Genomic DNA, 26444 nt, shown 5'->3' with positions numbered 1-26444 from the left:
TCTACTAGGCAATGCTTCACACCAAATATCTAAGCTCTGGGGCTTCTGGTTTTTGAGAAGATTTTCCTTTCGGTTGCCATGGCAACCAGAGTTCTGCATGGAATTCAATTCTTTGAATAATTTTGAAAGGGGGCCACCCAAGGATCATTCCTGTGAAGTTTGGTGTAATTCTGCCCAGTGGTTTTCAAGAAGAAGATTTTTTTAGAAATTGTCGACGCACTACGCACGACGGACGACGCACGACGGACATCAAGCGGTCACAATAGCTCACCTTGCCACTTCGTGACAGGTGAGCTAAAAACCCATGGCATGAACCAGTTTCCAACTGATAGTAAACGGATTATCGAAAGTAACCGCTAATGACACTTGTTTGTGTTGGTCCTTAAAATGAAGGCATACCATAAAGACAAATGCCAATTTAAGATAAAAGCTTTAATAACTCTTTCATGATTCTAAGAAAATATTTATTTTAAAAGAAAATATTGTCACATATCTGTACATACATCTGAGAAATATAATAAATATGTACATAATAGAAGAAAGAAAAATAAAACTATTTTTGGCTTGTGTGTATTATTACACCCTTCATTCAATAGAACTACAAGTAATATCATTCTCATTTCTGAATTATTAAAGATAATTTTTTATAGATATATCTTTGTAAAATACACTGAGAAACAGTGTTAATTTGCCAAACTTTTAGCACGATCAACTTTCAATCAAAGCTGCCATGTTTTGATTAAATTTTGTGGGAAAAAAACTTGAAAGAAAATATTTTGTCTATAAATAAATTGACGTATGATGAACAAATAAAGATACAAAGAAAAATATCAAACGGAAAAATAAAGTTTTGTAAGAAATGTCAAAACATTTGAACACTAATATCATACGAAACATATACACATGTATATAAAATACAAACATATATTTATAGAGGATTAACGACATTCACCTGTATACTTTTAAAACATTCGCACTCCCTTATCCAGGTTACATCCTGGAGCATCAATAAAGTCACCAAAACTTACAAACAAAATGTTATATTCATAAGGTTTACTTTAATCATGTTTCTTTTTCTTTTCTTTTTTTAATTATTTTTACAGACTCAAATAAACGTTCGTATGTTTGTCATTCACACTGTAAATGATGCGACGGAAATAAGTTAAACAAATCAGAAAATCATTGACTCCTTATCTTATAGCATTTTTTCAGATCTTTGTTCTTCATATTTACAAACACAATGGAAGATTTAGCATTCTTTTAAAACACATTTCTTCCACAAGCAAAACGTTTTGAGATCCAGTTAAGCACAGTTAATATGAATAAAATACTTATGTCAAACCAGAGAATACATTTAGAAAATGGTTTAAGGTATTGCTTAAATCCGCCTGATATGTTTTGGTGATATATAATGAATACAAAAATAAAACACTTAATACAAAAGTCTTGTAAAATCAGACTTTTTAAATAAACACAGTCTAAAATATATCCATATTAGGCCTTTACCAAATAATTGCAGAGAATAATTTTACCCTTTGTAACGACAGAAAGACCTTTAAAGAATATGTACATTTAGCAGAATCAGTCGCCATCTGCAATGCCGAGAATTCCTGAGGACGTATTTTCATCTTTTTCATCATTTTCACGCACTTTCTCCATATCCAAGGTTTCTTTGGGCTAACTGTTGCCAATAATGTCAGAATATTAGTTCACACCTTGAAAATGATGTCTGTAGAGTATTACAATCTTTCCTTGTATTCAACATTGAATGCAGGGTTTTCAAAGACTGCTGGATCGCTGAAATGTTCTTTGTCGAAGTTGTTATGTTCCCTCACGTCCACTTCCTGTTGTTTGAAATCCCCCTTCTTTCTGTGCCTGAAAAGTATTCGAAAAAAGAACTCTTTAGTTGACATAGAGAACTAGACTGACGTTAGTGAAGAGTATTCAGTAACCATAACTCATACAGATGTATCTATGAGTACTGTGCAACCATGACTGTTGAATAATTTTGTTTCTCAAGCAACTCTTAACGGAACGTGCAATTTTTGAGATTAACTTAGTCATTATTTAGAAATATTTTGCTTTGACTGGAGCCAAGTCAGTAGGCATGAATACTTAGTTTCTGAAAAATCGAACTTGAAGGGCAGTTACAATATATAATATTTACAGTATGTTGACAGTAAAAAACATTGCACAGTTATATAAGCTCATGAAGCCTATTCTATATAAATTCATAGGCAAAGCAGTAACAATATAAAGTGATCAAAGTAAATATTTTGTACTTAGTTGAATGGATCAAAGTCAAAGGAAAAGCAGTTACAGGTACAATACTTATGTTCTGAACTTCACTCATAGAAAATGCAGCCATGCTAAAAGATAATCGTACTTTGCCGTAGAAAAGACAGAATAAAATGACCAGAGTGGACGTTACTTCACATCAAATTGGAGAAATAATATTAATAAAGTAAAGTAAATTCAATGTACACCAGTTACGAAAATTTCACATTGTGCTTAGGTATCTGAAAAGTTAACTAGCCACTGTTAATTCACTTTACTTCGGAATCATTTGAAAGGTAGCGTTCACTTTCAGTAAACTTGTATTACTTCGCAGTAAAATGATATAAAATGAAATCACTAGCTATGACATATAAACAGAAGCGCTGGCAAACAACTAAATCTTTATTTAAAGACATTATCGCTGACTCATCAATGTAGAAATTCCTAATATAAAAGTTGTTCATTTGCTTTCGTCAAAACAGCTAACGTCAAATGCAGATTGAGCATCTAGGCATATAATAATAATAATAATAATAATAATAATAGTAACATCTTTATTTATAGAAGGTAGCACATGAAGATATAGATCAGTTCAAAGTACAAATGATACATCTTAATTTTAAATGTGGCCCTCTGAAAAACAACAACATCCAAATACAATTTACACTATCACATAACCGAATTAATACCACATTCATCCTTATTAATATCACATTCATTCTTAGACAAATACCCCTAAAAATAGATATTGCCTTTAAGTATCCATTTATACAATTTTCATTTAGGCTATTAATTAGTTATAATAATCAATTATATTATAATGGCATAGTTATAATTCAGCTGATACAAACAAAGAGATTCTTTAGGCAGTCAACTGCAAGATATACTTTTAAATTTCTTTTTAAAAGATGTTAGAGAACATGTGGAGCGAATTTCATTTGGTATTGAATTCCAAACATTTGCACCATCGTAACAAAAGTTTTATTACCATAATTTGTACGAAATTTAGGTATAACTATGTCATTATGAGCAGCAGGTCTTAGATTGTATGTTTCATTGCTGGAAAAGGTTAAATTTTCAGAGATATATGAAGTTGCAAGCTTTGTAAATAAGACAGCCCGTGTGGAAGTTACATCTCTCATTAAATGACACCCACCCAAGTTCTTTTAACATATCATTTGTTCTTGTTTGGAAAGTTTTATTCCAAATTATTCTTGCAGCTCTACCTTGAATTTTCATTATTTTCTTTAAAGAACTCTTGACTCCATACAGTACAACAATAATCAAATATTGACATTATATATGCATTATAGAATAACTTTTTCATTTCATCTGTCAAATAGTATGACATACGTCTCAACAATGCTATTTTTGAGTTAAGTTTAGTGCAAACTGTTTCAATTTGAACATTCCACGACAATGTGTTGTCTATATAAATACCTAATAATTTTTTAACCTTGACATTTTCTATTACTTGCTTGGAAATACTTAAAATAGTTCTTACAATTGTTACTTTTTTGTTTAGTACACAAAACCATGCATTTTGTTTTGTTTGGATGAAGTGACATATTGTTTAAATTGCACCATTGTTGCACAACATCTAAATTCTGCTGGAGTTTAGTTTGCACTTTATCTAAATCATAATCGGATTCATACATAGTAGAGTCGTCAGCATAGAGGTCTATATTGCCACTCTTTGAAGCTAAAGCAATATCATTGATATATAATAAGAATAAAAGAGGGCCAAGAATAGAACCTTGAGGAACTCCAGAGGTTACAAGCAAACTTTTAGATTTGGTGTTTTCCACTGGGTTCTGTTTGATAGATATGCTTTGAAAATATAAACACTTTTAACTGAAAAATGCAATTGCCTACCGTTTGATTAAACCTTTTCCTTACAAGGTTACTCTTAATTTTTAGCTAATAATGCGACAAAATCATTTAAATCATATCTATCTCTAAAGATCTTTTAGGGAATAAAAGAAGCATTTTAAATGTTCAAAATCTAATAACTTACAAAAACATGATTTTGATAGGTTATTTTCCACTGTAAAATGCAATCATTTTGGTACCTAAAATGCTCTTAAATTTGATTTTGTCTGTATTAGATGATGAATTGTTATATAATTTTCAGATTATCTTAGTTAAGACAAAATGAACATTCTCGTGTAAAACAGTTTTAATACTTCGAATCTTTTTAGTAAATTGTGATTTGATCTGATTTTTACACAGGAATATGTATATTTTTGACATATGAAACAGAAAATATTTCTGGTATCTTTAAAATAAAAGAAGTTACAACAACAACCAGTGAAATGATGTATAACGCATCCTGATTTTGAATGATAAAAACACAAATTTACGGAAATTCCTGTTACGGTAAGGTGGATAAAACAGTAGGTATGAAGCATCTAATATGTTCTCTCTTCACGCCAGTTGTATGGAATCCTTACACAATACGATTTGAACTCGCACTTGTGAACGCACTGCAGACAAAAAACCGGTAGTTATACGCAGTAATTAAGATGTGCGTTTTCCAAGTACATAAATATATCTTATCAGAAATATTGAGGGACATGTTATATAAAAAAGAATATATTTATTATAATTTGTACATGAACAAAATTGAAATAGAATATCATAGTACAGTGACTGGTATTTTCTAGAACCCCAGTCACTAGTAATAAATCATCTTTGTTATTTACCTACCAAAATGGTGAAAAGAAATCTTAATTAAGCCTTTGATTCGGATAAGGACACTGTTGTTTACACATGGTAATACACGGGCATTAGTCACACTATTGCTTTTAAACAATTTCTAATATAAATAGCACCTCACATTTGACAAATTAAGCCAAATCTTATTCTCATAAAGATAATTCAGTTCCCACATGCATAAATATCCATACACTAGCACAAACAACTTGTATAAAATGAGTAAATGGAATGGCAAGTAGTAACTAAATGAAACTAAAGCGAGTCATGCATTGAAGCTCCTGTTAAATACCGTATTTCCTAAAACATGATATATAACTTACACTCACAGGGCTATCTACTCTCCACTTATCTTGCTTTCTGAAATTTGTCAATTATCTTAAAAGGTTGGCAATACTAGTTTCATAAATAATTGAATTCATATATCTGTTAATCTTAAACAAGAGGGCCATGATGGCCCTATATCGCTCACCCGAGTATCATTGCTCTTAACGATAAGATCAAGGTTTGACATAGATCACATAGGCATACACATTAAATATCATCAGGATAAATATTTCCTTTAACAGTCCCTTTTGACCTATGGGTCACATACTAGTCAGGGCCAATCTCCATGCCAAGTTTGAGGGTCCTAGGCTCAAATGCTGCAATTTTGTACTAGCATGACTATTCCTTACCCTGGAAGACTTAAATAACATTTAAAACCAATCTCATTAGATGCTGCTGAGGTATATTTATTTACATAAAATAAAGGGAGGTAATTTGTCATAGATTCAGTCAAAAGTTATCTACCCTGATTGTCCGAGTCCATCTGATGGCATAATGACATTTCAAATCAGTATCTTCATTGGTTACTGAGATACACCCATTTTAATTTGAAACAAAGGGAGGTAATGTGACATAAAATCAGTCCACAGTTATCTACCCTGATTGTCTGAGTCCAACTAATGACAATAATGAAATTTCAAATGAGTCCTATAAATACTTACCGAGATAAATCCATTTCTATTAAAATCGGGGAGGGGGGGTGGGGGGGGGGTGGTAATCATGCATTGATATATGCATGTAGAAGATACAGAGTACAAGCCTTTACAACAGTATATTAGAAAAGTAAGTAAAAGTAGAAATTTCTTACCATGGAAGACATAAAAAACGTTTCAAACCAATCTCATTAGAAGCTGCCAGGTATATTCATTTACATAAAAAATAAAGGGAGGTAATTTGTCATAAATTCAGTCAATATGTATCTTCACTGATTTTCCAAGTCCATCTGATGGCATGAATGAAATTTCAGATCAGTATCTTCATTAGTTATGGAGATATATCAATTTTAAGTTGAAATAAAGGGAGGTAATTTGACATAAATCAGTCCTTAGTTATCTACCCTGATTGTCTGAGTCCAACTAATGACAAAAATGAAATTTCAAATGAGTCCCATAAGTACTTACTGATATAAATCTATTTTGATTAAAATCAGGGGAGGTAATCAGATATAAAATAACTCCAGAACCTATGATTTGATCTGATAGATTCATCATGGAATCCAAAATTTATTGTTGTTGAAGATATTTTGCAAGTTTGTATCAAATCAAACCATAAATGAAGTCTCTATATGGCTGCAAAAGCCAAAATAGCAAATTTTGAACCCAGAAGGGGCCAAAACTCTGGAACCCATGATGGGATCCGGCCAGTTTACGAAAGGAACCGAGATAGTATGCCAATACAAGACTTTAGTTGTGTGCACGTTTGATCAAAGTTGACTGCAAAATGTTGTCTCTATCGTGTTTACAAGCATAAAATAGCAACTGGCCAGTTTTCGAAAGGAACCGAGATAGTATACCAATACAAGTTGTGTGCAAGTTTGATTAAATTTGATTGCAAAATGTGGTATCTATCGCGTTCACAAGCCAAAAATAGCAAATTTTGGTCCTTTAAGGGGCCATAACTCTAGAACCCATGATGGGATCTGGCCAGTTTTCGAAAGGAACCGAGATATTATCCCATACAAGTTGTGTGCAAGTTTGATTAAAGTTGATTGCAAAATGTTGTCTCTATCGTGTTCACAAACCAAAAATAGCAAATTTTGGCCCTTTAAGGGGCCACAACTCTGGAACCCATGATGGGATCTGGCCAGTTTTCGAAAGGAACCGAGATATTTTGCCCATACAAGTTGAGTGCAAGTTTGATTAAAATCAAATACAAAATGTGGCCTCTATCGTTTTCACAAGGAAATTGTGGACGGACGGACGGGCGACGGACGGACGGGCGATCACAAAAGCTCACCTTGTCACTATGTGACAGGTGAGCTAAAAACGAACACAAATAACAAGTGCAGTTTATACATGTAGTAGCAAATTTGTTTTGCAGGTATGATAATATATAAGCACAAACAGCAAAAACTACACAGAATCCTCCACCTCAACTTAAAACAGCAATTCCTGGAATAATGTTGGTGCAAAATCAGGTATAATAAACTTAGAAGCAAATGGCTGTCTCATTGCAAGAGGATACAATTCTATAAAATATTTTTATATGAAGACCAAGAATTAATCTTGCCTGCCATCATAGCCTTTTGGTCATAGTTTAAATATTTCACTTCTAAGGGTTGTCTTTCCGAAAAACAAGGGTTATTCAATATTCGCATTTGGAAAGGTACTCAAATATTTTATAAGTAAGCCATTAGAATCAAATATGGATTACTGCTAAATTTGTGAAATACAAATATCTGTAACACAACTGGCTCATAATATGTCAGAGAAAATCCGTTCAAAAAGCATTTACTCTGTTCAAAAACAGAAACTCACTAAGAATGCGACAGCCTTTGACCATTTTCTATGAATATTATATTGCAGTCAGGGAGTCACTGCATTCAAATGTATCCATTTTAATGGGAAAAGTGTCTACCTGAACATATATGCAAGAAACTGTGTTGAAATCATTCTAAAACCTTAAAGCAAGTTGTAAAAAGCAAGGGTTGAAACCAAAATGAAATGCTTCATTTAATCTAATGTTGTTCTTTGTAATATGAACGGGAGACATTTATTTGTTCAAATTCCACTGCATACATGTTCAAGTAATGGTTTACGGACTATAGGAGTTTTAAAAAGGGTGCTAAGAAACCTAAAGGTTTAGAGGAATTTGGATGGATCTTTTCTAAAATTGACACTAATGAAGATTGGAAATTTGTACTTGGGACTATACAGTACTATCTAATATTCACTTACCTTCGTCTATACATAATGCAGCAGATGACACATATAATGATGACAAACAACACAACCCCACAAGCAACAGCTACTGGTATTAACCATTTTCTCTGCAAGAAATAGCAAATGCAATGTGTTAACATTTTAATACCTGATATCATGTTTGTCTACACTTAATGCAATAGTTAACACTTATGAAGACGAAAAACAACAAAAACACATAGCAACATGTATTCACATGTTCATGACATGCGACTCCGATGCTTTTACATCTTCCTGTAATCGACACTTATATTGGTGACTAATAAAACAACCACACAAGAATCAGCTACGTGGTATAATCATAATCTCAAGATATAATAGTAAAATTTTACATGTTCGCGTCACATTCCTGCAGAAAATACAGCGGATAAACGGCATTCGATAAAGCAATTTCCAATAAGATCAATATAAACGACTTCAGCATCTACCCTTTCTAAATAATCTATTTATTTATTTGTTTATTTATTTTGTTGGGTTAAACGTCGCTCGGCATAACGGAAGTCTTATGGCGACTATCCAGGTCCCAGGTGCCCCTCCGTGCATTATTTCGTCACGACTTGGCACCTGGTTAGAACCACCACTAAAGTAATTTAATCAGTGATTACATTCACTATTAATCGTTGATAACTCGTACAGATGAACTTTATATTTAAGAGAATTTTAATTGATATATTGTTTCTGAATTATTTCTGCAAATATATTTTATCCGACGTTTTGCTAACATAATATCAAGATAGTTTTAACAAATGCAACTTTGTGCTTTTCCAAGGAAGCTTTTACACACACAAAGGTTTTGGATAAACGAATGGACATTTCCTCTAGATATGTCTTATGTCATTATTAACCCTGATATTAACTTGCTTTCTCTTATAAGAAAAGATGCTGATAGAAATATTGCTTGCTTAATATTATACAAATCATGGCTCTTGAAACACAATTTCATACAACTGAACATTGCAGAAAGCTACAAAAACCAACCTCTTCTTTCTCAGTTGGTTCTGCTTTTGAGTATAAAGTCTTTCCAACTTGCCCTAGAGATTGTTCCAGCACTGCTCTGCTAGGGGCTTTCAATGTCTCCACATCACAACCCTTGTTTACACAGTCTACCCTGTATGTTACTGTAGATATGTCCTTTCTATAAAAATAAAAAAAATATATAACCGAGATTTTGTCGGTTTTACCAACTTCTTACTTGTTACAACCATTTTATAGAAGCATACATTTTTGTCTTCTACTATGAAGTACAAAGTTATAAACCATATTTCTTGTATTTGTACTTTTTCCATAGATAAAATAGTCAATGCCTTTAATAACCATTTTGTCTTGAACTAAAAGGTCTGTTTACTATTTTAGTTTTAATTTAGCTTTTTGATTTGTTCAATAAATATGTTCCATATCATCAATAATTACAATAATGAAAGGGAGAAGTCTTTAGGTATGGTATTTTGTCTTATATTGGCTTACCCATCATCTTGTGTGTCCTCAACTTTGATGATCTCTACCGATAAATGACTCGAGTCTACATCTGTAATAAGACAATGTTACATCTATATATAAAAACAGCATGTAAAACTCTACAGACGGAAACATATCAGAAACCTGATTTAGATGTTATTAGTACATGCGATTCTACACTAGTAAATAAACACCTGATGTTCCTTATCTGCAATGGCTGTTCACACACTTGAGGAGTAATAATGTTTGAAACTACACCGATACCGCTGAAAAGCAATAACACTGGTAAGACTGGAATTAGGTTGTTGTCCACAGGTTGTCACTTTGGAGAGGAGAGATTTTAGTCATGTGTCTCCCCGTACTATGACTCAGTGTTGCTATATTTTCCTGTATTTTGTTATCATAGAGTCCTTTCAAACGTTATATATAATTCAAGTTCCGCGTAAGCTGGAACAATGTGGCGTACGCATCTCATACCTCTTATGAAAATACTTAAAATGAGTCTTTGTTTTGTCATGGGTACCTTTTATCTATGAAGTGAGGCACTGAAGCTTCAGTGGTGTCATGAACAGAAATTAGGCAGTGTATGGATTCATTTTCATAGGAAATGTTTATATATGTTTATAGAAATATTTTTTATCGAACTATTTGCATCCATGTTTATCAAAGCCTTACCAGCATTTTCTTGATCCACAGCTTCTTTCACTGCACCAAGTATCTTTGCCTGTTCAGTATCTGCTGTCTTTCCTTCTAGAGTCACATGGCCTTGGGCACGTGGTTTACATCCGCATGTGGATGTTTTGGCGTGTTTAAGGTTTTCATCCAGGACCATGTCCTCAGGAGGGGAGACCAGGGCTTTGTTTGGTTCTTCTCCATTTACAGACACTGTGAACTGTACTGGAGTAATTTCTTCCCTAAAAATAGTAATAAGTAATATTCTATTGAAAATATGTGTTAATCTATTACAGCCTAATGAATTCTATAATCATGCTGTCTTGTACCAATTAAGGATACAGCAGAAATGTATCATCTACCTGAGAATATAACATAAGCATGGAACTTTCGATTATCAAACCTCTGTGAACCGTAATTATTCACTACAAGAAAAAGCTATTGAAACATTATGTATTTTGCATGAAAATTTACCAATACTTGTAAGTAACAAATTGTTTTTTTGATAAATGTAGCCCTAATTGAATAAAAAGAGCTTAATCAATCACAACGCGATTGTACAATTCGACAAACGTAATTTTAACACTAAAACAGTATTTTACCCATTCTTTCCAACAAGCATGTATTCTGAGCTAAGGGATGTGTCCCTGCTGTGTCTTGAAGATGGAGTTTTCATATGCACACCAACAAAAGCTGTGTTTAGGTCTAGAGAAGAAACAAAAATAAGAATCGATTGTTACGTTTTGTTTAAAAGTTCTTTGTAAAATTTCTTGATATATCTGTATTGTTGCTGTAAATGAAAAATGGAAACGCTCACAGTTTTCCTAATTTTTTATATTAAAATCAAAAAGCACAAAAACAGAATGAACTGTAGCTTCGAACCCAATCTTTTGAAACAAGTCTAGATATGCATAAAACGTCTAGTGTGAAATACTTATAAAACCATATTTGACAGAGATGTCATCAGTCATCATTAAGTCTCGAGAGAAAGACATTGTCCGTGTGTGGAAAGGAGGGTAGTAACAAAATAATTTTAAAAGTAGTCACACATATTTTCCCTATTGAAATGATAATATATTTATATAATATATCTTGCTATAGTACATGATTGTTCCTCCTGTAAAAAAAACGCAATAGTACCTGTATTTCAGTAATACCTGTGTTTGTCTGGGACCAAGACATTCTCACTGATATACCCACTGCTGTATAGTTCATGTCTGCTTTAGCCCCGACAAGATATAACTTTCTCAATTTTCTAGCAACACCAGCAACCTTAACATTGTGCGGAGTTAATGCCCTTGATAACTCTTCATCTGTAGGAGGTGAAATCTCGTCTGCTTCTGTGTTATTGACTGACAGTCCATATTTAAATACTGTCACAGGTGACCTACAAATTGGAGTAAATGGTGAGTAAAGGTAAGCAACTGAACTGAACGTTTTTATGTCCTTCCTCAATAAAAGGCATATCAAACTAATGTATCAAACTTATATAGCACAACAAGTCAAATTAATGGCAGTAGCTAACAGTTCGGTTGCGAAAGGCATTCTTAATATTTTAACCGGAAAATCTAATAAAGGAAAAAACAAACGCACCATAAGAGGCAAAACTTACCAGAGATTATCAGTGACATAGTTAGCCTCCGAGAGTTCCTGTTCCTCGACCAGTTGAAGATTCACCGTATCTTCAGTTACTGAAAAATACGTCTCAGTTTTACTTATTACGTCTATGTAAGAGAAAACCAAAATTGTAAATAATACCGGTATTGCTTTGATTATTTCTAAGGAAATACGAAAAAATGCAACAAAGAATATAATGTATAATCAAAATATAAATTGTCACTGGACCTACGTATTTCACATTTAGATGTTCTAAAATTAATTTCCTTTGAAGTCTAGTTTATTTGCCCTTCCTGTTCTGGTGCCAAATAACTTGAAAAATATGTTGTTGACTTTTTACAAGAAAATATTTGAACTGCGTATGAATCAGAATTGAAACTTCTGAATGTGCAGAACCAGCTGCCTTGTTTAAGAATCAAAAGATGTTTCTATCGAACTGTCTAAGTGAACGTCAGCAAAAATATAAACCCAAGGTGAAATGGTGAATACGCAGAATCTTACTCACAAGCCGGAAGCCATAGGACTGCAAATTTGCCTGCGGTCTGCACAGTCCTTTTCTTATACCCTAAAACTGACGAAGCAAAGTTATCAGTCACCGAGTTCTGTTACAAGCTGCGAGAGTTTCATCTATGATCCATGTAAAATAAGTAAGTTAAAACAAAAGTTAAAAGATACCTACCATTGTTTGCACTTGAATATGCAGTGACAACTGCACTAGTCAACTCTCCTTTCTTGCCATAGTTAGTTTTTGCATCGCCTTCAAAGTAAATCTGTCTAAGTGTGTTCGTTAAGTTTGTCCATAACTCCAAATCTGAACCAAAGTCCTCTGTGACTGCTGTCTGAAGATCTTTTATTAATAACGGGCGTGTTTCCCATGATGTGACAGGCGCGTCAGCGACATCCAGTGTGTACGATACTTTTGGAATAATTTGTCTGAAGTTAGTAGAATGGTATATTCAAAGAGTTGTAAACATTTATTTCCCAACCAGAACTATCCCCATAACTTGAACTTGAATGTGCATTTACTTGCTAAACAAGTACAAATGTTATTGATATTTTCAATTGAAAATGTTTTTTTTTGTTTCAGATTGTATTATCTAAAGTACTTGTAACATTAACCGAAGGAAGCATATGTTACTGAATATGATATGATACAGTGTTTTTTCAATGTAATTTCCAAACACAGGAAAAGAAAACATCTCAATATCTACTGCGAAATCATTTAAATTCGCTGGCATGAAACTTCTCGCAAACGTGAAAGGTCTGTTTCGCGCGGGCTTTAATTCGCGCATTTTCAATTTTAGAAATGAAGAAATTAAATAAAACAAGAGCTGTCTCCATAGGATGACACATGCCCCCGATGGCACTTTGAATGAATAGTTATGACCGATGTTAGAGTTTAGGACCTTTGACCTACGGAGCTGGGTCTTGCGCAGGACACATCGTCTTACTGTGTCACACATTCATGCGTAGTTATTTAAAATCATGCTATGAATGTCAATGCACTAGTCAGAAAAATGACCTTTAATGTCAATGGTGACTTACCTTTGCGGGCTAGGACACTGGGCTGCGCGCACAATCTTTCTTATACTAAAATGTACAACATTCAGTCACAAGTTATGTTAATAAATCCATCCATCGATATGAAATATAGGGAAGACAAAGTAAAAGATCACTACCTTTATCGCACTGAAGTTGCATTGACCTTGAGCTAGTCAACTCTTTTCTTGCCCAAGTTGTTTACTGATGTTCAAAGTTCTGCAAGTTGTTTGAAAGTCCACTCCAATCGAACAAAGTCCTCAGTGACGCGTCGAAGACATTTAATGATACCTGTTTCCAATGTGACACCTTGACGCTTGTGTACGAACTTTGGTACTTGCCTGACAGTTGTAGTAACTGTGGTATCAATTCAGCCATTATTTCCAACCAATCCATCTTGAACAGAATAGGGATCTGCAAAAAGTACACAATGTATGAATCGAATGACGAAGTCTGTTTTCAGATTATACTAAGTCCCTTCGGTAACAATATACAAGCGCGGCTATTCGGCATGACTAGAATATGAAATTGTTTCTACGTAAATTTCCAAACCGGAAAAAAAACTTTACATAGTTTAATTCATAATCTTCTAAGCAGAACTTGAAGCATAAGGGGCAAATGAACAGAAACACCGACATCCGCAAGGTGACTTTCTTCGTCAGGTAAAAGAATTCAACTGTTGAGCGTTGTACGCAATATCGTCGTCTGAGTGACAAGTGAGTCTGTCTCCAAACTTGATACAACAAAATATGATCAATTTACCTTGTTGCCATGTCAACAGTGTCCTCCACCCCAACAACAGTGACTGATACATTGGTTACCATTTTCTTTTCTTTATACACTGAAGAGTTCCAGAGTGACAGGAGTGTAGTTTCAAGCTGCATGATCTTTGACCTATTTAGACTTCCGGACAGCTGCACTTGATGTAAATCTGCATGTCTGCAAGATGCCAAACAAGGTATAATTAATATACTGTCTGAATTTGTTACAGTATATAGCGAACATATTTCTGTTAAATTAGAATTTAATATCTGACAGAAAGGAAAGGATTAAAGCATTTGGATTCCTCAGATAAATTATTATAAAACTTAAGGAAGGATACAAGTCCTGGTTCCCAAATTTGTAAGAGTTTACAAGTTTTTTATACAAGTTTTTGTGAGATAAATTTGCTCAAAATAGTTTTACAATATAAATAACAGCTTTGTCAAGAAAACGAAAATGTTTAACTTTAATGGCTGTGCCCTTTCATTTAAATGAAATATGTTTAGATAGAGAGTAGTTATATCAAGTTTAAAAATGAAAACATGCCCAAGAATATTTTATTATCCAAAATATACGTGTTGTGTTGAAAAGGTACTAATGCAAAATCTACAAGCAACATTTTTGGTTACAATTAAAAATCTTACGTGTTTGAACTTGTTTTATAATCTTCTCTTATATCTATGTTTACCGATACACAACACTTAACAGTTTTCACTTGTATTTTTCCAAAATGTCTTGGAATCAGCAACGTTTTACATACCTGAACTTCATTTTGCCACTATAGAGCCGGGCATCAGCAAGTAAATTACTTATTTGGCTTGTTTCTGGCTCCAAGATAACGTCCGGTTCTGCATTTATCCATGATTTGCCATCGCTTCCCATGTAACGTACAGTGTAAAGGAAACCCGTCAACTGAGACCTGCAAAGAAATACTAGTTGGTTATTATGCTAGTCGTCCATTACAGGTTACGGCTTTAAGGTTCAAGACTTTTACCAGAGGTAAGCGCGGGTGCCAGAAGACATGATTACATGCTATTTTTAAAACCTTTCCATAACAAGAGTGAAAATATGTTATTATGTATGTAATTATTTTGATGATATGTAGTTTATAATATATATTATGGAACAACGGTTATTACAAAACTACACTTCAACTGTACACTAAACAGACAATACAACTAGTGACCATAATGAAATCTAATAAGAAAGTATTTAAATATCAAAGTTATCTATAAAGGAACCTCGACAAAATTTAAACAAAATAAATGCATTCTCCCGGCAACGCCGGTTCAAAATGATTTTCTTGTAGTATTTTTTAATTCAAATAGAATTTATTTTTGTCGGATGGATAAAAAATGATGAAGTTACATATTTACACACTGCTTTTTTTTTCGATAAAGTCCCCATATGACATAATTGTTAAACCCCAACAAAAACATGTAAGACTTTTTATGGAGGCGGTTGAAATTGAAAATAAAAATAATATATGACTTTGGATTGAAAGAATACTTACCCGAAAGCTCCAATGTATTTTTCTGATTTCAATATTTCAAAGTGGGCTCTGGAAACTGCAAATATACATTTTTTTTTTCTTTGAATGTTTACCTTGTCTGTCATATTTTCACAAATTTAAAAGTCTTTTATCAAGTGTGGAAAATAGGAAATAAAGCAAAAGTAATTTTCGTGAATTGAATTATTTTATCCTTAGAAATACGTGTAAGGAGTCAGTCAAATATGTCTGCATCAGTTATCCTGTGGAGCTAGGGACGAGGGAAAGTCGCTGTACATTCTATATCGAAATACTCATTCATTACCGCAAGGATACATAAATCACCTCAAAAATATAGTTTTACAAAATCGAATTATATGATTTTTTTCTTATGATACAAGTGTTTTATTAAATCTTCCACTGGCTCATTTAAAGGTGACAGACAAAATTTGATATACAGCATACCATTACAAGGTACACATTTTGATAGAACATCAAGTTTTCCAAAAGTATGAAGACGGCACTTCATTGCATAACATCCAATAAATCTTGTATAATGTAACAATACTTCATATTTACTTCAAAGAGCAAAATCAACCAACGATATCTGATTCATTGTATTCAATAAATCTTGTATAATGTTACAGGACGTCATATTTACTTCAAAGTTAAAATCAACCAATGATATCTGATTCATTGTATTCAATAAATCTTGTATAATATAACAGGACTTCATATTTACTTCAAAGAGTAAAATCAACCAATGATATGTGATTCATTCTATTAAAAAGATCTTGTATAATGTAATAGGACTTCATATTTACTTCAAAGAGCAAATTCAACCAATGATATTTGATATATTGTACATATTATTTCCTTTCGTATACAGTTCTACTCTGAAACATTTTAGTAATATCAAAATCTCACTAGAGAAGAATTAAAATGATACATACAGTCTTTTGTTGAATTCCAGGCATCTATCAGAGAGATTCGGAGGTTTTCTGTATTTATCTTTTGATTTCCTCTATATACGAATAGTTTATAGCATGAATCAACGCTGCGCATGTCAGACCCCTTGTATAGTTGTAAAGTTGACCCGAGTGAAGATTTCGCCTTGGTAACTACATCTGTAGGATCAGGGGTCAAGGTCAGTGATGGATAGACTGGTTTGCTATCAGAATCAACAAAGTAAACCATCCTTGTAACAGTCATTCTGAAAAAAAAAATCATAAAATTACACAAAGAAAGTTTAGAAACAAGGCTGGAGATGATGAATCATGATGACTTTCTTTACAAAGTGAAAGGTCATTTCATTGCTCATCAATGATCGTCAGATGCAAGTTTCAAAAAAGTCGAAGGTTATTTCATTGCTCATCAATGATCGTCAGATGCAAGTTGTCGAAGGTTATTTCATTGCTCATCAATGATCGTCAGATGCAAATTTGAAAAAAGTCGAAGGTCATTTCATTGCTCATCAATGATCGTCAGATGTAAATTTCAAAAAAGTCAAAGGTCATTTCATTGCTTCAGATGCAAATTTCAAAATAACTGGTAGCAAAGTTATAATATGAACTTTGTAACAACTGCATCAGTTACTCACCCTTTGGTTCCTATATATTCTTCTCTTCTTAAACTTTGGATGCGAACCTTTTGGTCTGCAAATAAAACTGATGTTGATTAGATACCGATATTAAATGATATTTACAACATTAAATTTAATTTCCAAGTCATAGTTTTAACAAATTTCTTCTGATGATGCCCAAAGTATCGTATTAGCACTGTTCAAACTCTGGCTAAAATAATATAAATGTCATGCCACAACTAAATAGTATCTTAAAAAAAGAAATAAGCCAAAGGTCATCTCAACATGAAAAAAGGCAACTACAAAAATATTGAAACATAAACAGACACGACAGTGCATTACCAAGATATGTCTGCTCTGTTGATATTCATATTGCAGAGTAGAGCATGAAAACACAAGTTTTAAACTATAACTTCTATAAGTGAATTTTGCAAATGTTTTGTTCAAGATGGATCAGCGCTTTATCACTTAAACATGAAAAATGGTAGTTACAAAACGAAAAGAAACACGAACAGAAATGGTAGATATGTCTGCTCTGTTTGTGACCATTAATTTTGCAGAGCAGTACTTTTCACAATAACGTTTCTTCTTATAAATAGCTATTGCTTTTTTAATTCAAAATACTTTTTACTTTCATAAATTGTAATTATGTTATTGGCATAAGAACAAAATTAGCTTACTTTTCAAATGTGGCTCCCAGGTTGACTTTAAGACTGGTTCTAGTTTTGATGTTACATACGTTGGAACCAGACCGGCAAAATTAATGGTGAACTGGTCTGTAGACTTCCGGAACCCTTCATACTCTCCATTATAGGAGGTTGAATACACTTTATAAGATGTATGTCTAGGTGTGGTGAAATTCATGGCTCGTTGTAAAGCTGATGCATCAAGTTGTGGCTGCCGACTGGCATCAATTAGTTTCCCGTTGTGTTTGAAAATGTAAGTCAGTGACCAACCCACTTGGCTATAAAGAAGAGAAACATTTTTTTCTTCCTTCTATTAAAGCATGAACAAAACTAGAAATGTGTCCATAGGACACAGATGCCCCCACTACATAACAAAGGACACAACTTTTTTCCTAGGTCAGGGGCTATAACTCCTACAATACTGAATGAATCCGGACGCAAAACCCCAGGTGCACAACTGCACATGCTGACCAACATTCCTGTAAACTTTGGTGACTCTAGGTCAAATACTTCTGGAGCTACGCGCGACACAACATTAAAATGACCAGTTTTTAACTAAGTCAGAGGCCATAACTCCTACACGACTGAATGAATCCGGACGCAAAACCCCAGGTGCACAACTACACATGCTGACCAACATTCCTGTAAAGTTTTGTGACTCTACATCAAATACTTTTGGAGCTAGGCGCGACACAACACTAAAATGACCAATTTTTACAAAGTCAGGGGCCATAACTCCTACAAGACTGAATGAATCCGGACGCAAAACCCCAGGTGCACAACTACACATGCTGACCAACATTCCTGTAAACTTTGGTGACTCTAGGTCAAATACTTCTGGAGCTACGCGCGACACAACATTAAAATGACCAATTTTTAACTATGTCAACTCCTACATGACAGAATGAATCCGGACGCAAAACCCCAGGTGCACAACTACACATGCTGACCAACATTCCTGTAAAGTTTTGTGACTCTACATCTAATACTTTTGGAGCTAGGTGCGACACAACACTAAAATGACCAATTTTTACAAAGTCAGGGGCCATAACTCCTACATGACTGAATGAATCCGGACGCGAAACCCCAGGTACACAACTGCACATGCTGACCAACATTCCTGTAAACTTTGTTGACTCTAGGTCAAATACTTCTGGAGCTACGCGCGACACAACATTAAAATGACCAATTTTTAACTAAGTCAGGGGCCATAACTCCTACAAGACTGAATGAATCCGGACGCAAAACCCCAGGTGCACAACTGCACATGCTGACCAACATTCCTGTAAAGTTTTGTGACTCTACATCAAATACTTTTGAAGCTAGGTGCGACACAACACTAAAATGATCAATGTTTACAAAGTCAGGGGCCATAACTCCTACATGACTGAATGAATCCGGACGCGAAACCCCAGGTGCACAACTACACATGCTGACCAACATTCCTGTAAAGTTTTGTGACTCTGCGTCAAACACTTTTGGAGCCAGGCGCGACACAACATTCTCGGACGGACGGACGGAAGGACGGACGGACGGACGGACAAGGGCAAATCTATATGCCCCCCCCCCCACCCCGCAAAAAAAAAAGTTGGGCATAAAAATTAAATCATATTAATTTATTTTTCAGTTTCAATAAACATGTAAAAGTATATTTTGTGTTGGTTTAACGTCATAGAAAACGCTTAAGGTAGTAGAGGTGTAATAGCAATGTTTACAAAATGGCATTTGCATGGTATATTCTTAAAGATGACCGTGTTTTGCACTGCATTGCAAATTTTAAACAACTTTTACCATGCCGTTTTTTCTAAATTTTGTATAACTTGTGGTATCTCCTCTAGCTCAAGTAGAGAAAAATTTCAAAGTGATGGACGCTATATAAAATGTTTGCAGAGAACTCATTTTACCATTAATTTTAATAAAAGAATCATCAAACTATAGTTAAACAATTATTAAACACAAAATAAAAATGTGGATATCATTTTATATAGTGTTCCTCAAGTAAACGGATTTAATGATACAGAATTCTTATTTCAACGTTGTAAAAATAAGGTCGAATCCTTGTTTCTGTTTTGAATTTTGCTTACTTCATTCAAAAATTACCTTGGGACAGATGTAAATCCTACCTAAATTTCTTCCACAATATGTAATCTAAAGAATGGAAGCAAAACAGAGAACTTTTACCACATGTAACTCAATATTTTTACAGATGTGTAACTCTACCCCTTCTGTTTAAGTAGTAAATTCACTTTGAACAGCAAGAAATCGCTTAGCAAATGTTTTTTTTTTCATTTTTGTACAATAAATCTATCATAAGTCTTGAAAGAAGTAAAAACTTACTAGAAAATATCGAAAATAAGGGGAAAAAAAATTTGGTCCCAGTAGGGCTTGAACCTACGCCCCCCTGAGAATTGCAGTAAATGTGGGTTTATGGTAGGAATTGAATACTCTTCAAAAAGGAGGTACTCTATTACACATCTACTACCTTAAGTTATGTGACGACATCGCCCCTTTCTGACGGCAAAGGAAGACCCCAGGAGCCTTCTCGGCATTATTTCAGGCACCCGGGTAGATTTATTGACCTTCATTAAGCCAGCTGGCGGGCTTCCTCACATGAAAGAATTCTGCACCCCAATTTCGTTTTTAAACTTGTAGTGGTAAGTGCCAATTGATAAGAAATCAGCGATTTTAATAACTCGGGCAAGGAGGCCAGTGTAATAAAGGTTTTAGATTTAAGGTTAACACTTTGATTCACTTTTGTTCAGGATTATGACGTCTATTCAATGCATATGCGTATAATATACATTAATAAAAGTATGCCTAAGCCGCTGCTGACGGGGAGTGGGGGGCGGGGGCATAAGAGGTGTTGCACATTTCATAATATGTTATAAACAATCAAACGGAGTATGTTACTAATTACTTGGTTCCATTCTATGCCTTCAAATGATCATTTTTTTCCAGATTTTATTAAAATACAACATTGGTGTGTAACTATGCGTTTACTTATGTCAAAGCGATACATTTCAATAATCTATGTTAGATGAAGTTTAGTTGGAGATATCAAGCTCATGACACATATGCTTATTACCAATACAGACTCGAAATACCACTTACTAGACAAAGCTACAGGGCTATACACTATGAGATGATAAGTGAGTTCACGCTTATCTACATACCTTTGGGACGAGACTACTTTTTCTTGATATGTACCAACAGTCAAGTCATTTGCTGTCACACCTGTAACATAAGCATACCGTAGTTATACAGTCAAACTCCGATAAAAAGACCACTGTTATAAAACCTCATTAAAAGGCCTCTTTTTTCTCTTCCCATATAACAATAAGCAAAGTACCTCTGATGATAGACCACTTGTGAACAAAGACAATTTTTTTCGTTTCGCAAACGTTTGTCTGTACAGTCGTGGTTGACTGTACATTTACATGACATATCATATTGCAGTATACTTTGATGGCAATTAATGCTAACATTTTCCAAAGGTTTTTCTGCAAATTAATCTGAATTAAGTACTCCCGTGTTTTCTATAAATAACTCATATCATCATCAGATTAGAAGTGTAAAAATTAAGAAATTATGTATAGAAAAACCGTGTTTTATTGTTATTAATACACGGAAAGAGGTTATACGTCCGCGGAAGAATTTCTCGAGGGCGTATTCCGAGTGAATTATTCTGGCAACGCATAACCGATTTTGAGTGCAACAAGTTAGGTAAAACACGTTTTTGCTATACATTATTCCGATTCTAATATGCCCTTAATCTACAACAGTAGATCAAATATAGAAGCGCTCTTTCTTGGTCGCACCAAAATCATTGACGTCATCGCACGTTAACGTGACGTCATTTTAGCATAAGCGTGTTTTAACAGAAACAAGCATATTAGAATATGTATTTAAGATCAAGATCAACTCCACATTAATTCTGCAGCCAGAGTGTAAAGATCAACTCTCTATCAGCTAGTTATTCAAAAGAATAGAACCCATTGTCTGTTTCCGTAGCAACAAGATAAAAACACAAGGAATTTATGCATAAAGACTCACCATCAACCTCAACACAGGATAAAATAAATACTTTTATAAAAATGTATGCAGCATGATAAACTCAACATCCAATTAAGCAACAACTTGATTTAATAAACAAAGAAATATTTATACTACATGATAAATTCACCATCCAACCTTGCAGCAAAGATGAAATAAATAAAGATATTGATGCAACAGGTTAATCTCACCATCCAAATTAGCAGCAACAGCTTCAACGACCACATTCAGAACACGAGCAGTATCATCCTTAAACACCCTCTGTGACAGGACAATTCCAAATGTCTTCGATTTCTGTACAGGCGTGTAATCCCAAGTCCAAATGGCATAATTTTCATTGTGCACGTTTTTCACTTTTATTTTATTGACGTCACTTGTTTGTAGTGCACGGGTGTTGCGTGCTGTAGATTGTGGTGACTGTTTGTTGGTTGTCACTCTGTATGAAAGTCTCCAAAAGCTCATGGGACTGAAAAAAAATACAATTACATTTAATATATAACTAAGATACCTAAGTTTTAGTTTGAATATTTAACAAAGCTATGGTTAATTTAAGCATCTGTGACGTTCAAGTACAAACTTAGATGATACATACAAATCTGTAGTACATATGCTTGGTATAAAACAATAAATATGATATCAACGATGCAATAAATCTTCAAAAATATCTAAGGTATGCATTGGTTAATAAGTTCAGATACACACTTAGACATATGCTGTATAAATTTGTGTTAACCTTTACCATGCTTTTCTAAAATGGACTGGTCCATCATTCAATTTGGGCAGTACCACTTGGTTATCAAAGGGGTGATCACTGAAAATTAACAGACTGCATAGCGAACAGTGCAGACCATGATCAGCCTGATCTTGGTCTGCATTTGTCGCAAAGGCAGGATTACTTGCCTCAAGCAGGCTAAAGGTAAATCTACACTAAATTATCTTTATACATCATCAAATTAATCTGCTTACCTCTTTTCATCTAGCACCTCATCTTCGCTTACAATATCAAGGGCGATCACTTTGGTTTCCCCATACTTGATATTCCATGCCTGCTGAATGCCACTTGAGAACTGACCTCTGTTGACTTCACCGACACGACCACTGGTATACAACACAAACAAATCGGAGTTCCTGAAAGATAAACCAATGTTATAAGGTCATTCTGCTTGACACAATTATTTTCAGTGATGATATTATATTCAGTTACATAATAATAAAAAAAAATGAAGACTCATGATGATCTGTCTGGATTGTGCTCATCAAGGTTTATCACTTAAATAAGCCCAAAAAGTGACAAAATGCATACATGTGAAATGGGCTTTCCTTCAAATATACACCACATTATCGAAACTTTTGAAACATCAGAATGGTTTATTTCTGCGTTACATTTTACGAGTTTATAAAGCAACAAAACATCTACTGTAAGACTAAAAAGCAAATTTATTGATACTGTCTTTCAGACAACCCTGTGTTTTATAAACAAATACTGCAAAGAACTCTCTGGCAAACAATGTCCTAAATTTCCTTTACATTAAACTGGACATGCAACTCATCCATGATGCCATATCCGTAATTTAAGATGGTCAATTTTAACTAATCAGTAAACAATTTCCCCATTTCTATCCATATTTTGACGTTTTAAAATAAGAAATCTTAATAGTTGGGAAAAATGTTAATTTAATATTCATATTTGTAATAGGGAAAGTTTGAAACTGACAAGTTTCTCTTTTGTTGCACTACAGAATGATTCAGAATGTTTTTACCTTTTCCATGCATCATCAAGGTAACACATATCTAATTTGTAACGCTTTTAAAATACGTCTTTTTATAAAAAGTTTAAATGGTAAAAAAATGTTAATTAAACATTTATATTTTTAATGGGTTAAGTTTGAACATTCATTTCTTTACCTGACAAGCTTCTCTTTTGTTGTACTAAAGAATGAGTCAGCATATTTTTTACTGGTTCCATGCACCATTAATGTTACATGCGATGCCAGCAGGGAAGCAGAGATGTCCTCATCCAGCTGAACATCAAACATCTTCTGACCACTTCTCACAGAATACGAGATCATCCATAACTGTCGTCTGCAAAAAAGTATAAACAGAAATAAAAACTATGCCAATGTATAGTTAATAGGCTGTTTTAAGAACGGAGGTATTTTAGTAGAAATCAGTAAATTGAGATCCTTCTTCATTTAATATCAACAACATTCAAATGTCCAGCTTAACATAATGGTCGTCAGCCCTTTGTATGTAGAAACTAAGTTAAAGAAATAAATCCATATATTTCAAACGTTTTAGACTACATCCAAATCTGTTTTTCCAAAATTAGACAAAAAAAAAAACTATGGAGGATATTTGTTTGTTTCAGTGTCAGATCAAAATACGTTTCATTGAGTGGACACAAGATATAAGATCACGACCTGGTGTTCATGAGTGAAAGATATTTTGAATTTACAAGTAAAACAAACGCATTTTATTTTTCTTTCAATTTCTTTCATTTTTTTTTTCAACTTATTTTTAAAGTGTGTCTAATTTATATTTCCACACCGGTGAAAAGACCTCAATTTGAAATTACCAGGTATATTTTATTCTAATTTTATATTCAATTATTCGTTGAAAAAATGTAATAAAGCAGCATTAGTTTTACTGAAAATTAACAAGCATTTCGCAATAAAAACTGGCATTTTGTATTGAAAATATCGCATCCGTGTGAATACAAACAGACAAGATAATAACAAGTCATATAAACATCATACCCTGTGCTGGTTTCAGTAAACTCTTCTTGTAGCTGCAGGTCAACACTAACTGACGCATCTGAAAGAAAATACAACACAACCACATAAGCAGTATCTGGCCATATCAGTTTAAAAAGGACATTGTAAAAGAAACAATCATTTATTTGTCTTTGAAGTTCGGCTGTTTATGTGCTTTGCAGACCTAAAGATTGTTCACCATCTTTAAACATGAAAGATAAGGTACAGTTGAATTACTGTTATCATGTCCACTGCTTGCTTTGTATACACAGTTCTCAACATTTAAAAAGACCATTGCAACATTCTAAAAGTCATTTGAATTTCTTTATATAGACTATCTGTGAAAAGCAAAGAGCCGAATTTGAACTGAAGATGATCCTTACTCAATGCTAAAATAGCCTACAAATGGAAACACTGTAAATGAAGCGAACGGTCTTTAGGTAAAGATGGCCTTCGTGCACTGGCGTATTTTTTAAAAAAAAGGTTTGACTGTATTCTGTTTATAGATCTATTTACCATTTTTATAAGCAATCCATGCCTGTTTCAGCTGTAGCTGGAACTTTGCCCTGTCAATATCCAGTAATGATCTCGTCATCACAATAGAAAACATCTGATTATATTTCACTAGATTTCTAACCTGCAACAAATGACTCAAACTTAAAAATATTTTTATAAGAAATGCAACAATTTCTACTGATTTTCAGAAACCGCTGGTCATGCAAGTTGTCATTTAAAACGTTATCAAAGAAATGACATTAAGTAAGTCTCAAAAATATCACATGTATGTTATTGCACACGCTTACATACGGCTTTATTCTGGATCTCGTTACAACATATTTCTGGAAGAGACTACAATGTATGACAGATGATTAAAGTCAAGACCACTGTGATAGGTGTTTGTGATTTGGACTATTTCAAACCAAGCTCCAGTGCATATTTAAATGTTAAAGATATAACTAGTATAGTAATAACAACCAGTTTTTACTGAAAAAGATCACCACATGGTCAAACATTTCTCAAACTCAGTCTCTTTCCTCTTATCATGAAACTTTCAAAACATCGTCGAGAATGAAAACTAAAAACTCATTCCTTTATATATTGTTAAAATATAAGGAAATAATATAAATAAACGTCTACCTGTGTTTTATCTAATACAGTGTATATCTGATTCAAAGTCGCTGAGCTCATTGCATTCTGAAGTACAGTGGTGTTTAAGGGCTGAAGGTCACCAGGGGTTAACAGACTTCCATTAAAGGTCAACTTGTATGTAACCTTGGCAACAAGATCACTGGAAAGAATAGAAAATGACAGTTTTTATACTATTACTGCATTTAGTAATAATGTTTTAGTAATTACAACAATAATTATGTAATACAGCTTAGGACAATAGAAAATTATTTTCCTTACAAATTTCTTTTTTTGCTTTTGCCCTGGAGGGGTTAATTTTTAACGAATTGATTTAGCCGAAAGGAAATAAAATTTCTCTTCAGACGACATTCATACTATTCAAGTGTCATTATACCAACTTTGTCTTGATTCAATTGGAGAAAATTTGACATGTACTTTCTAGTAAGTGAAGAAAACGTTTTCCGAAAG

The 26444-nt window shown here is 33.7% G+C and overlaps 1 protein-coding gene across 2 annotated transcripts; it reads right to left on the bottom strand.

Annotated features, from left to right (window-relative positions):
- Window positions 1–427: 427 nt before the first annotated feature.
- LOC128555750 (uncharacterized) lies at window positions 428–26152 on the bottom strand. 2 transcript variants are annotated; one of them, XM_053539096.1, is made up of 23 exons: window positions 25986–26152; window positions 25365–25485; window positions 24852–24909; window positions 24001–24177; window positions 23062–23223; window positions 22287–22561; window positions 21216–21276; window positions 18037–18320; window positions 17375–17429; window positions 16728–16987; window positions 15799–15853; window positions 15046–15204; window positions 14286–14462; window positions 12664–12917; window positions 11980–12058; window positions 11525–11754; window positions 10970–11072; window positions 10371–10609; window positions 9705–9765; window positions 9219–9375; window positions 8217–8308; window positions 5316–5352; window positions 428–1875 (listed from the first exon to the last, which is right to left on the bottom strand). In XM_053539096.1, the coding sequence occupies exons 1-23, from the start codon at window positions 26034–26036 to the stop codon at window positions 1822–1824; spliced, it is 3201 nt and encodes a 1066-aa protein (XP_053395071.1). In that variant the 5' UTR covers window positions 26037–26152; the 3' UTR covers window positions 428–1821. The 2 variants fall into 2 exon arrangements, with proteins under 2 accessions (XP_053395071.1, XP_053395070.1); XM_053539095.1 differs by lacking the exon at window positions 5316–5352 and having other exon boundaries at window positions 430–1875.
- Window positions 26153–26444: the final 292 nt, after the last annotated feature.

This window comes from Mercenaria mercenaria, chromosome 3 (assembly GCF_021730395.1).
Source record: "Mercenaria mercenaria strain notata chromosome 3, MADL_Memer_1, whole genome shotgun sequence".
Classification (NCBI taxonomy): domain Eukaryota; kingdom Metazoa; phylum Mollusca; class Bivalvia; order Venerida; family Veneridae; genus Mercenaria; species Mercenaria mercenaria.
Note: the sequence above shows the minus strand (reverse complement) of the source record. Positions and strands in the feature narration are given on the sequence as shown.

Coding starts and splice junctions, on each gene's coding strand:
- LOC128555750 (XM_053539095.1), bottom strand. CDS start 26,036: ATGAGCTCAGCGACTTTGAATCAGATATACACTGTATTAGATAAAACA. Junction 17,430..18,036: donor CTGGGAGCCACATTTGAAAA/GTAAGCTAATTT, acceptor TTTTATTTGCAG/ACCAAAAGGTTCGCATCCAA. Junction 8,309..9,218: donor AACCAACTGAGAAAGAAGAG/GTTGGTTTTTGT, acceptor TATTTCTTGCAG/AGAAAATGGTTAATACCAGT.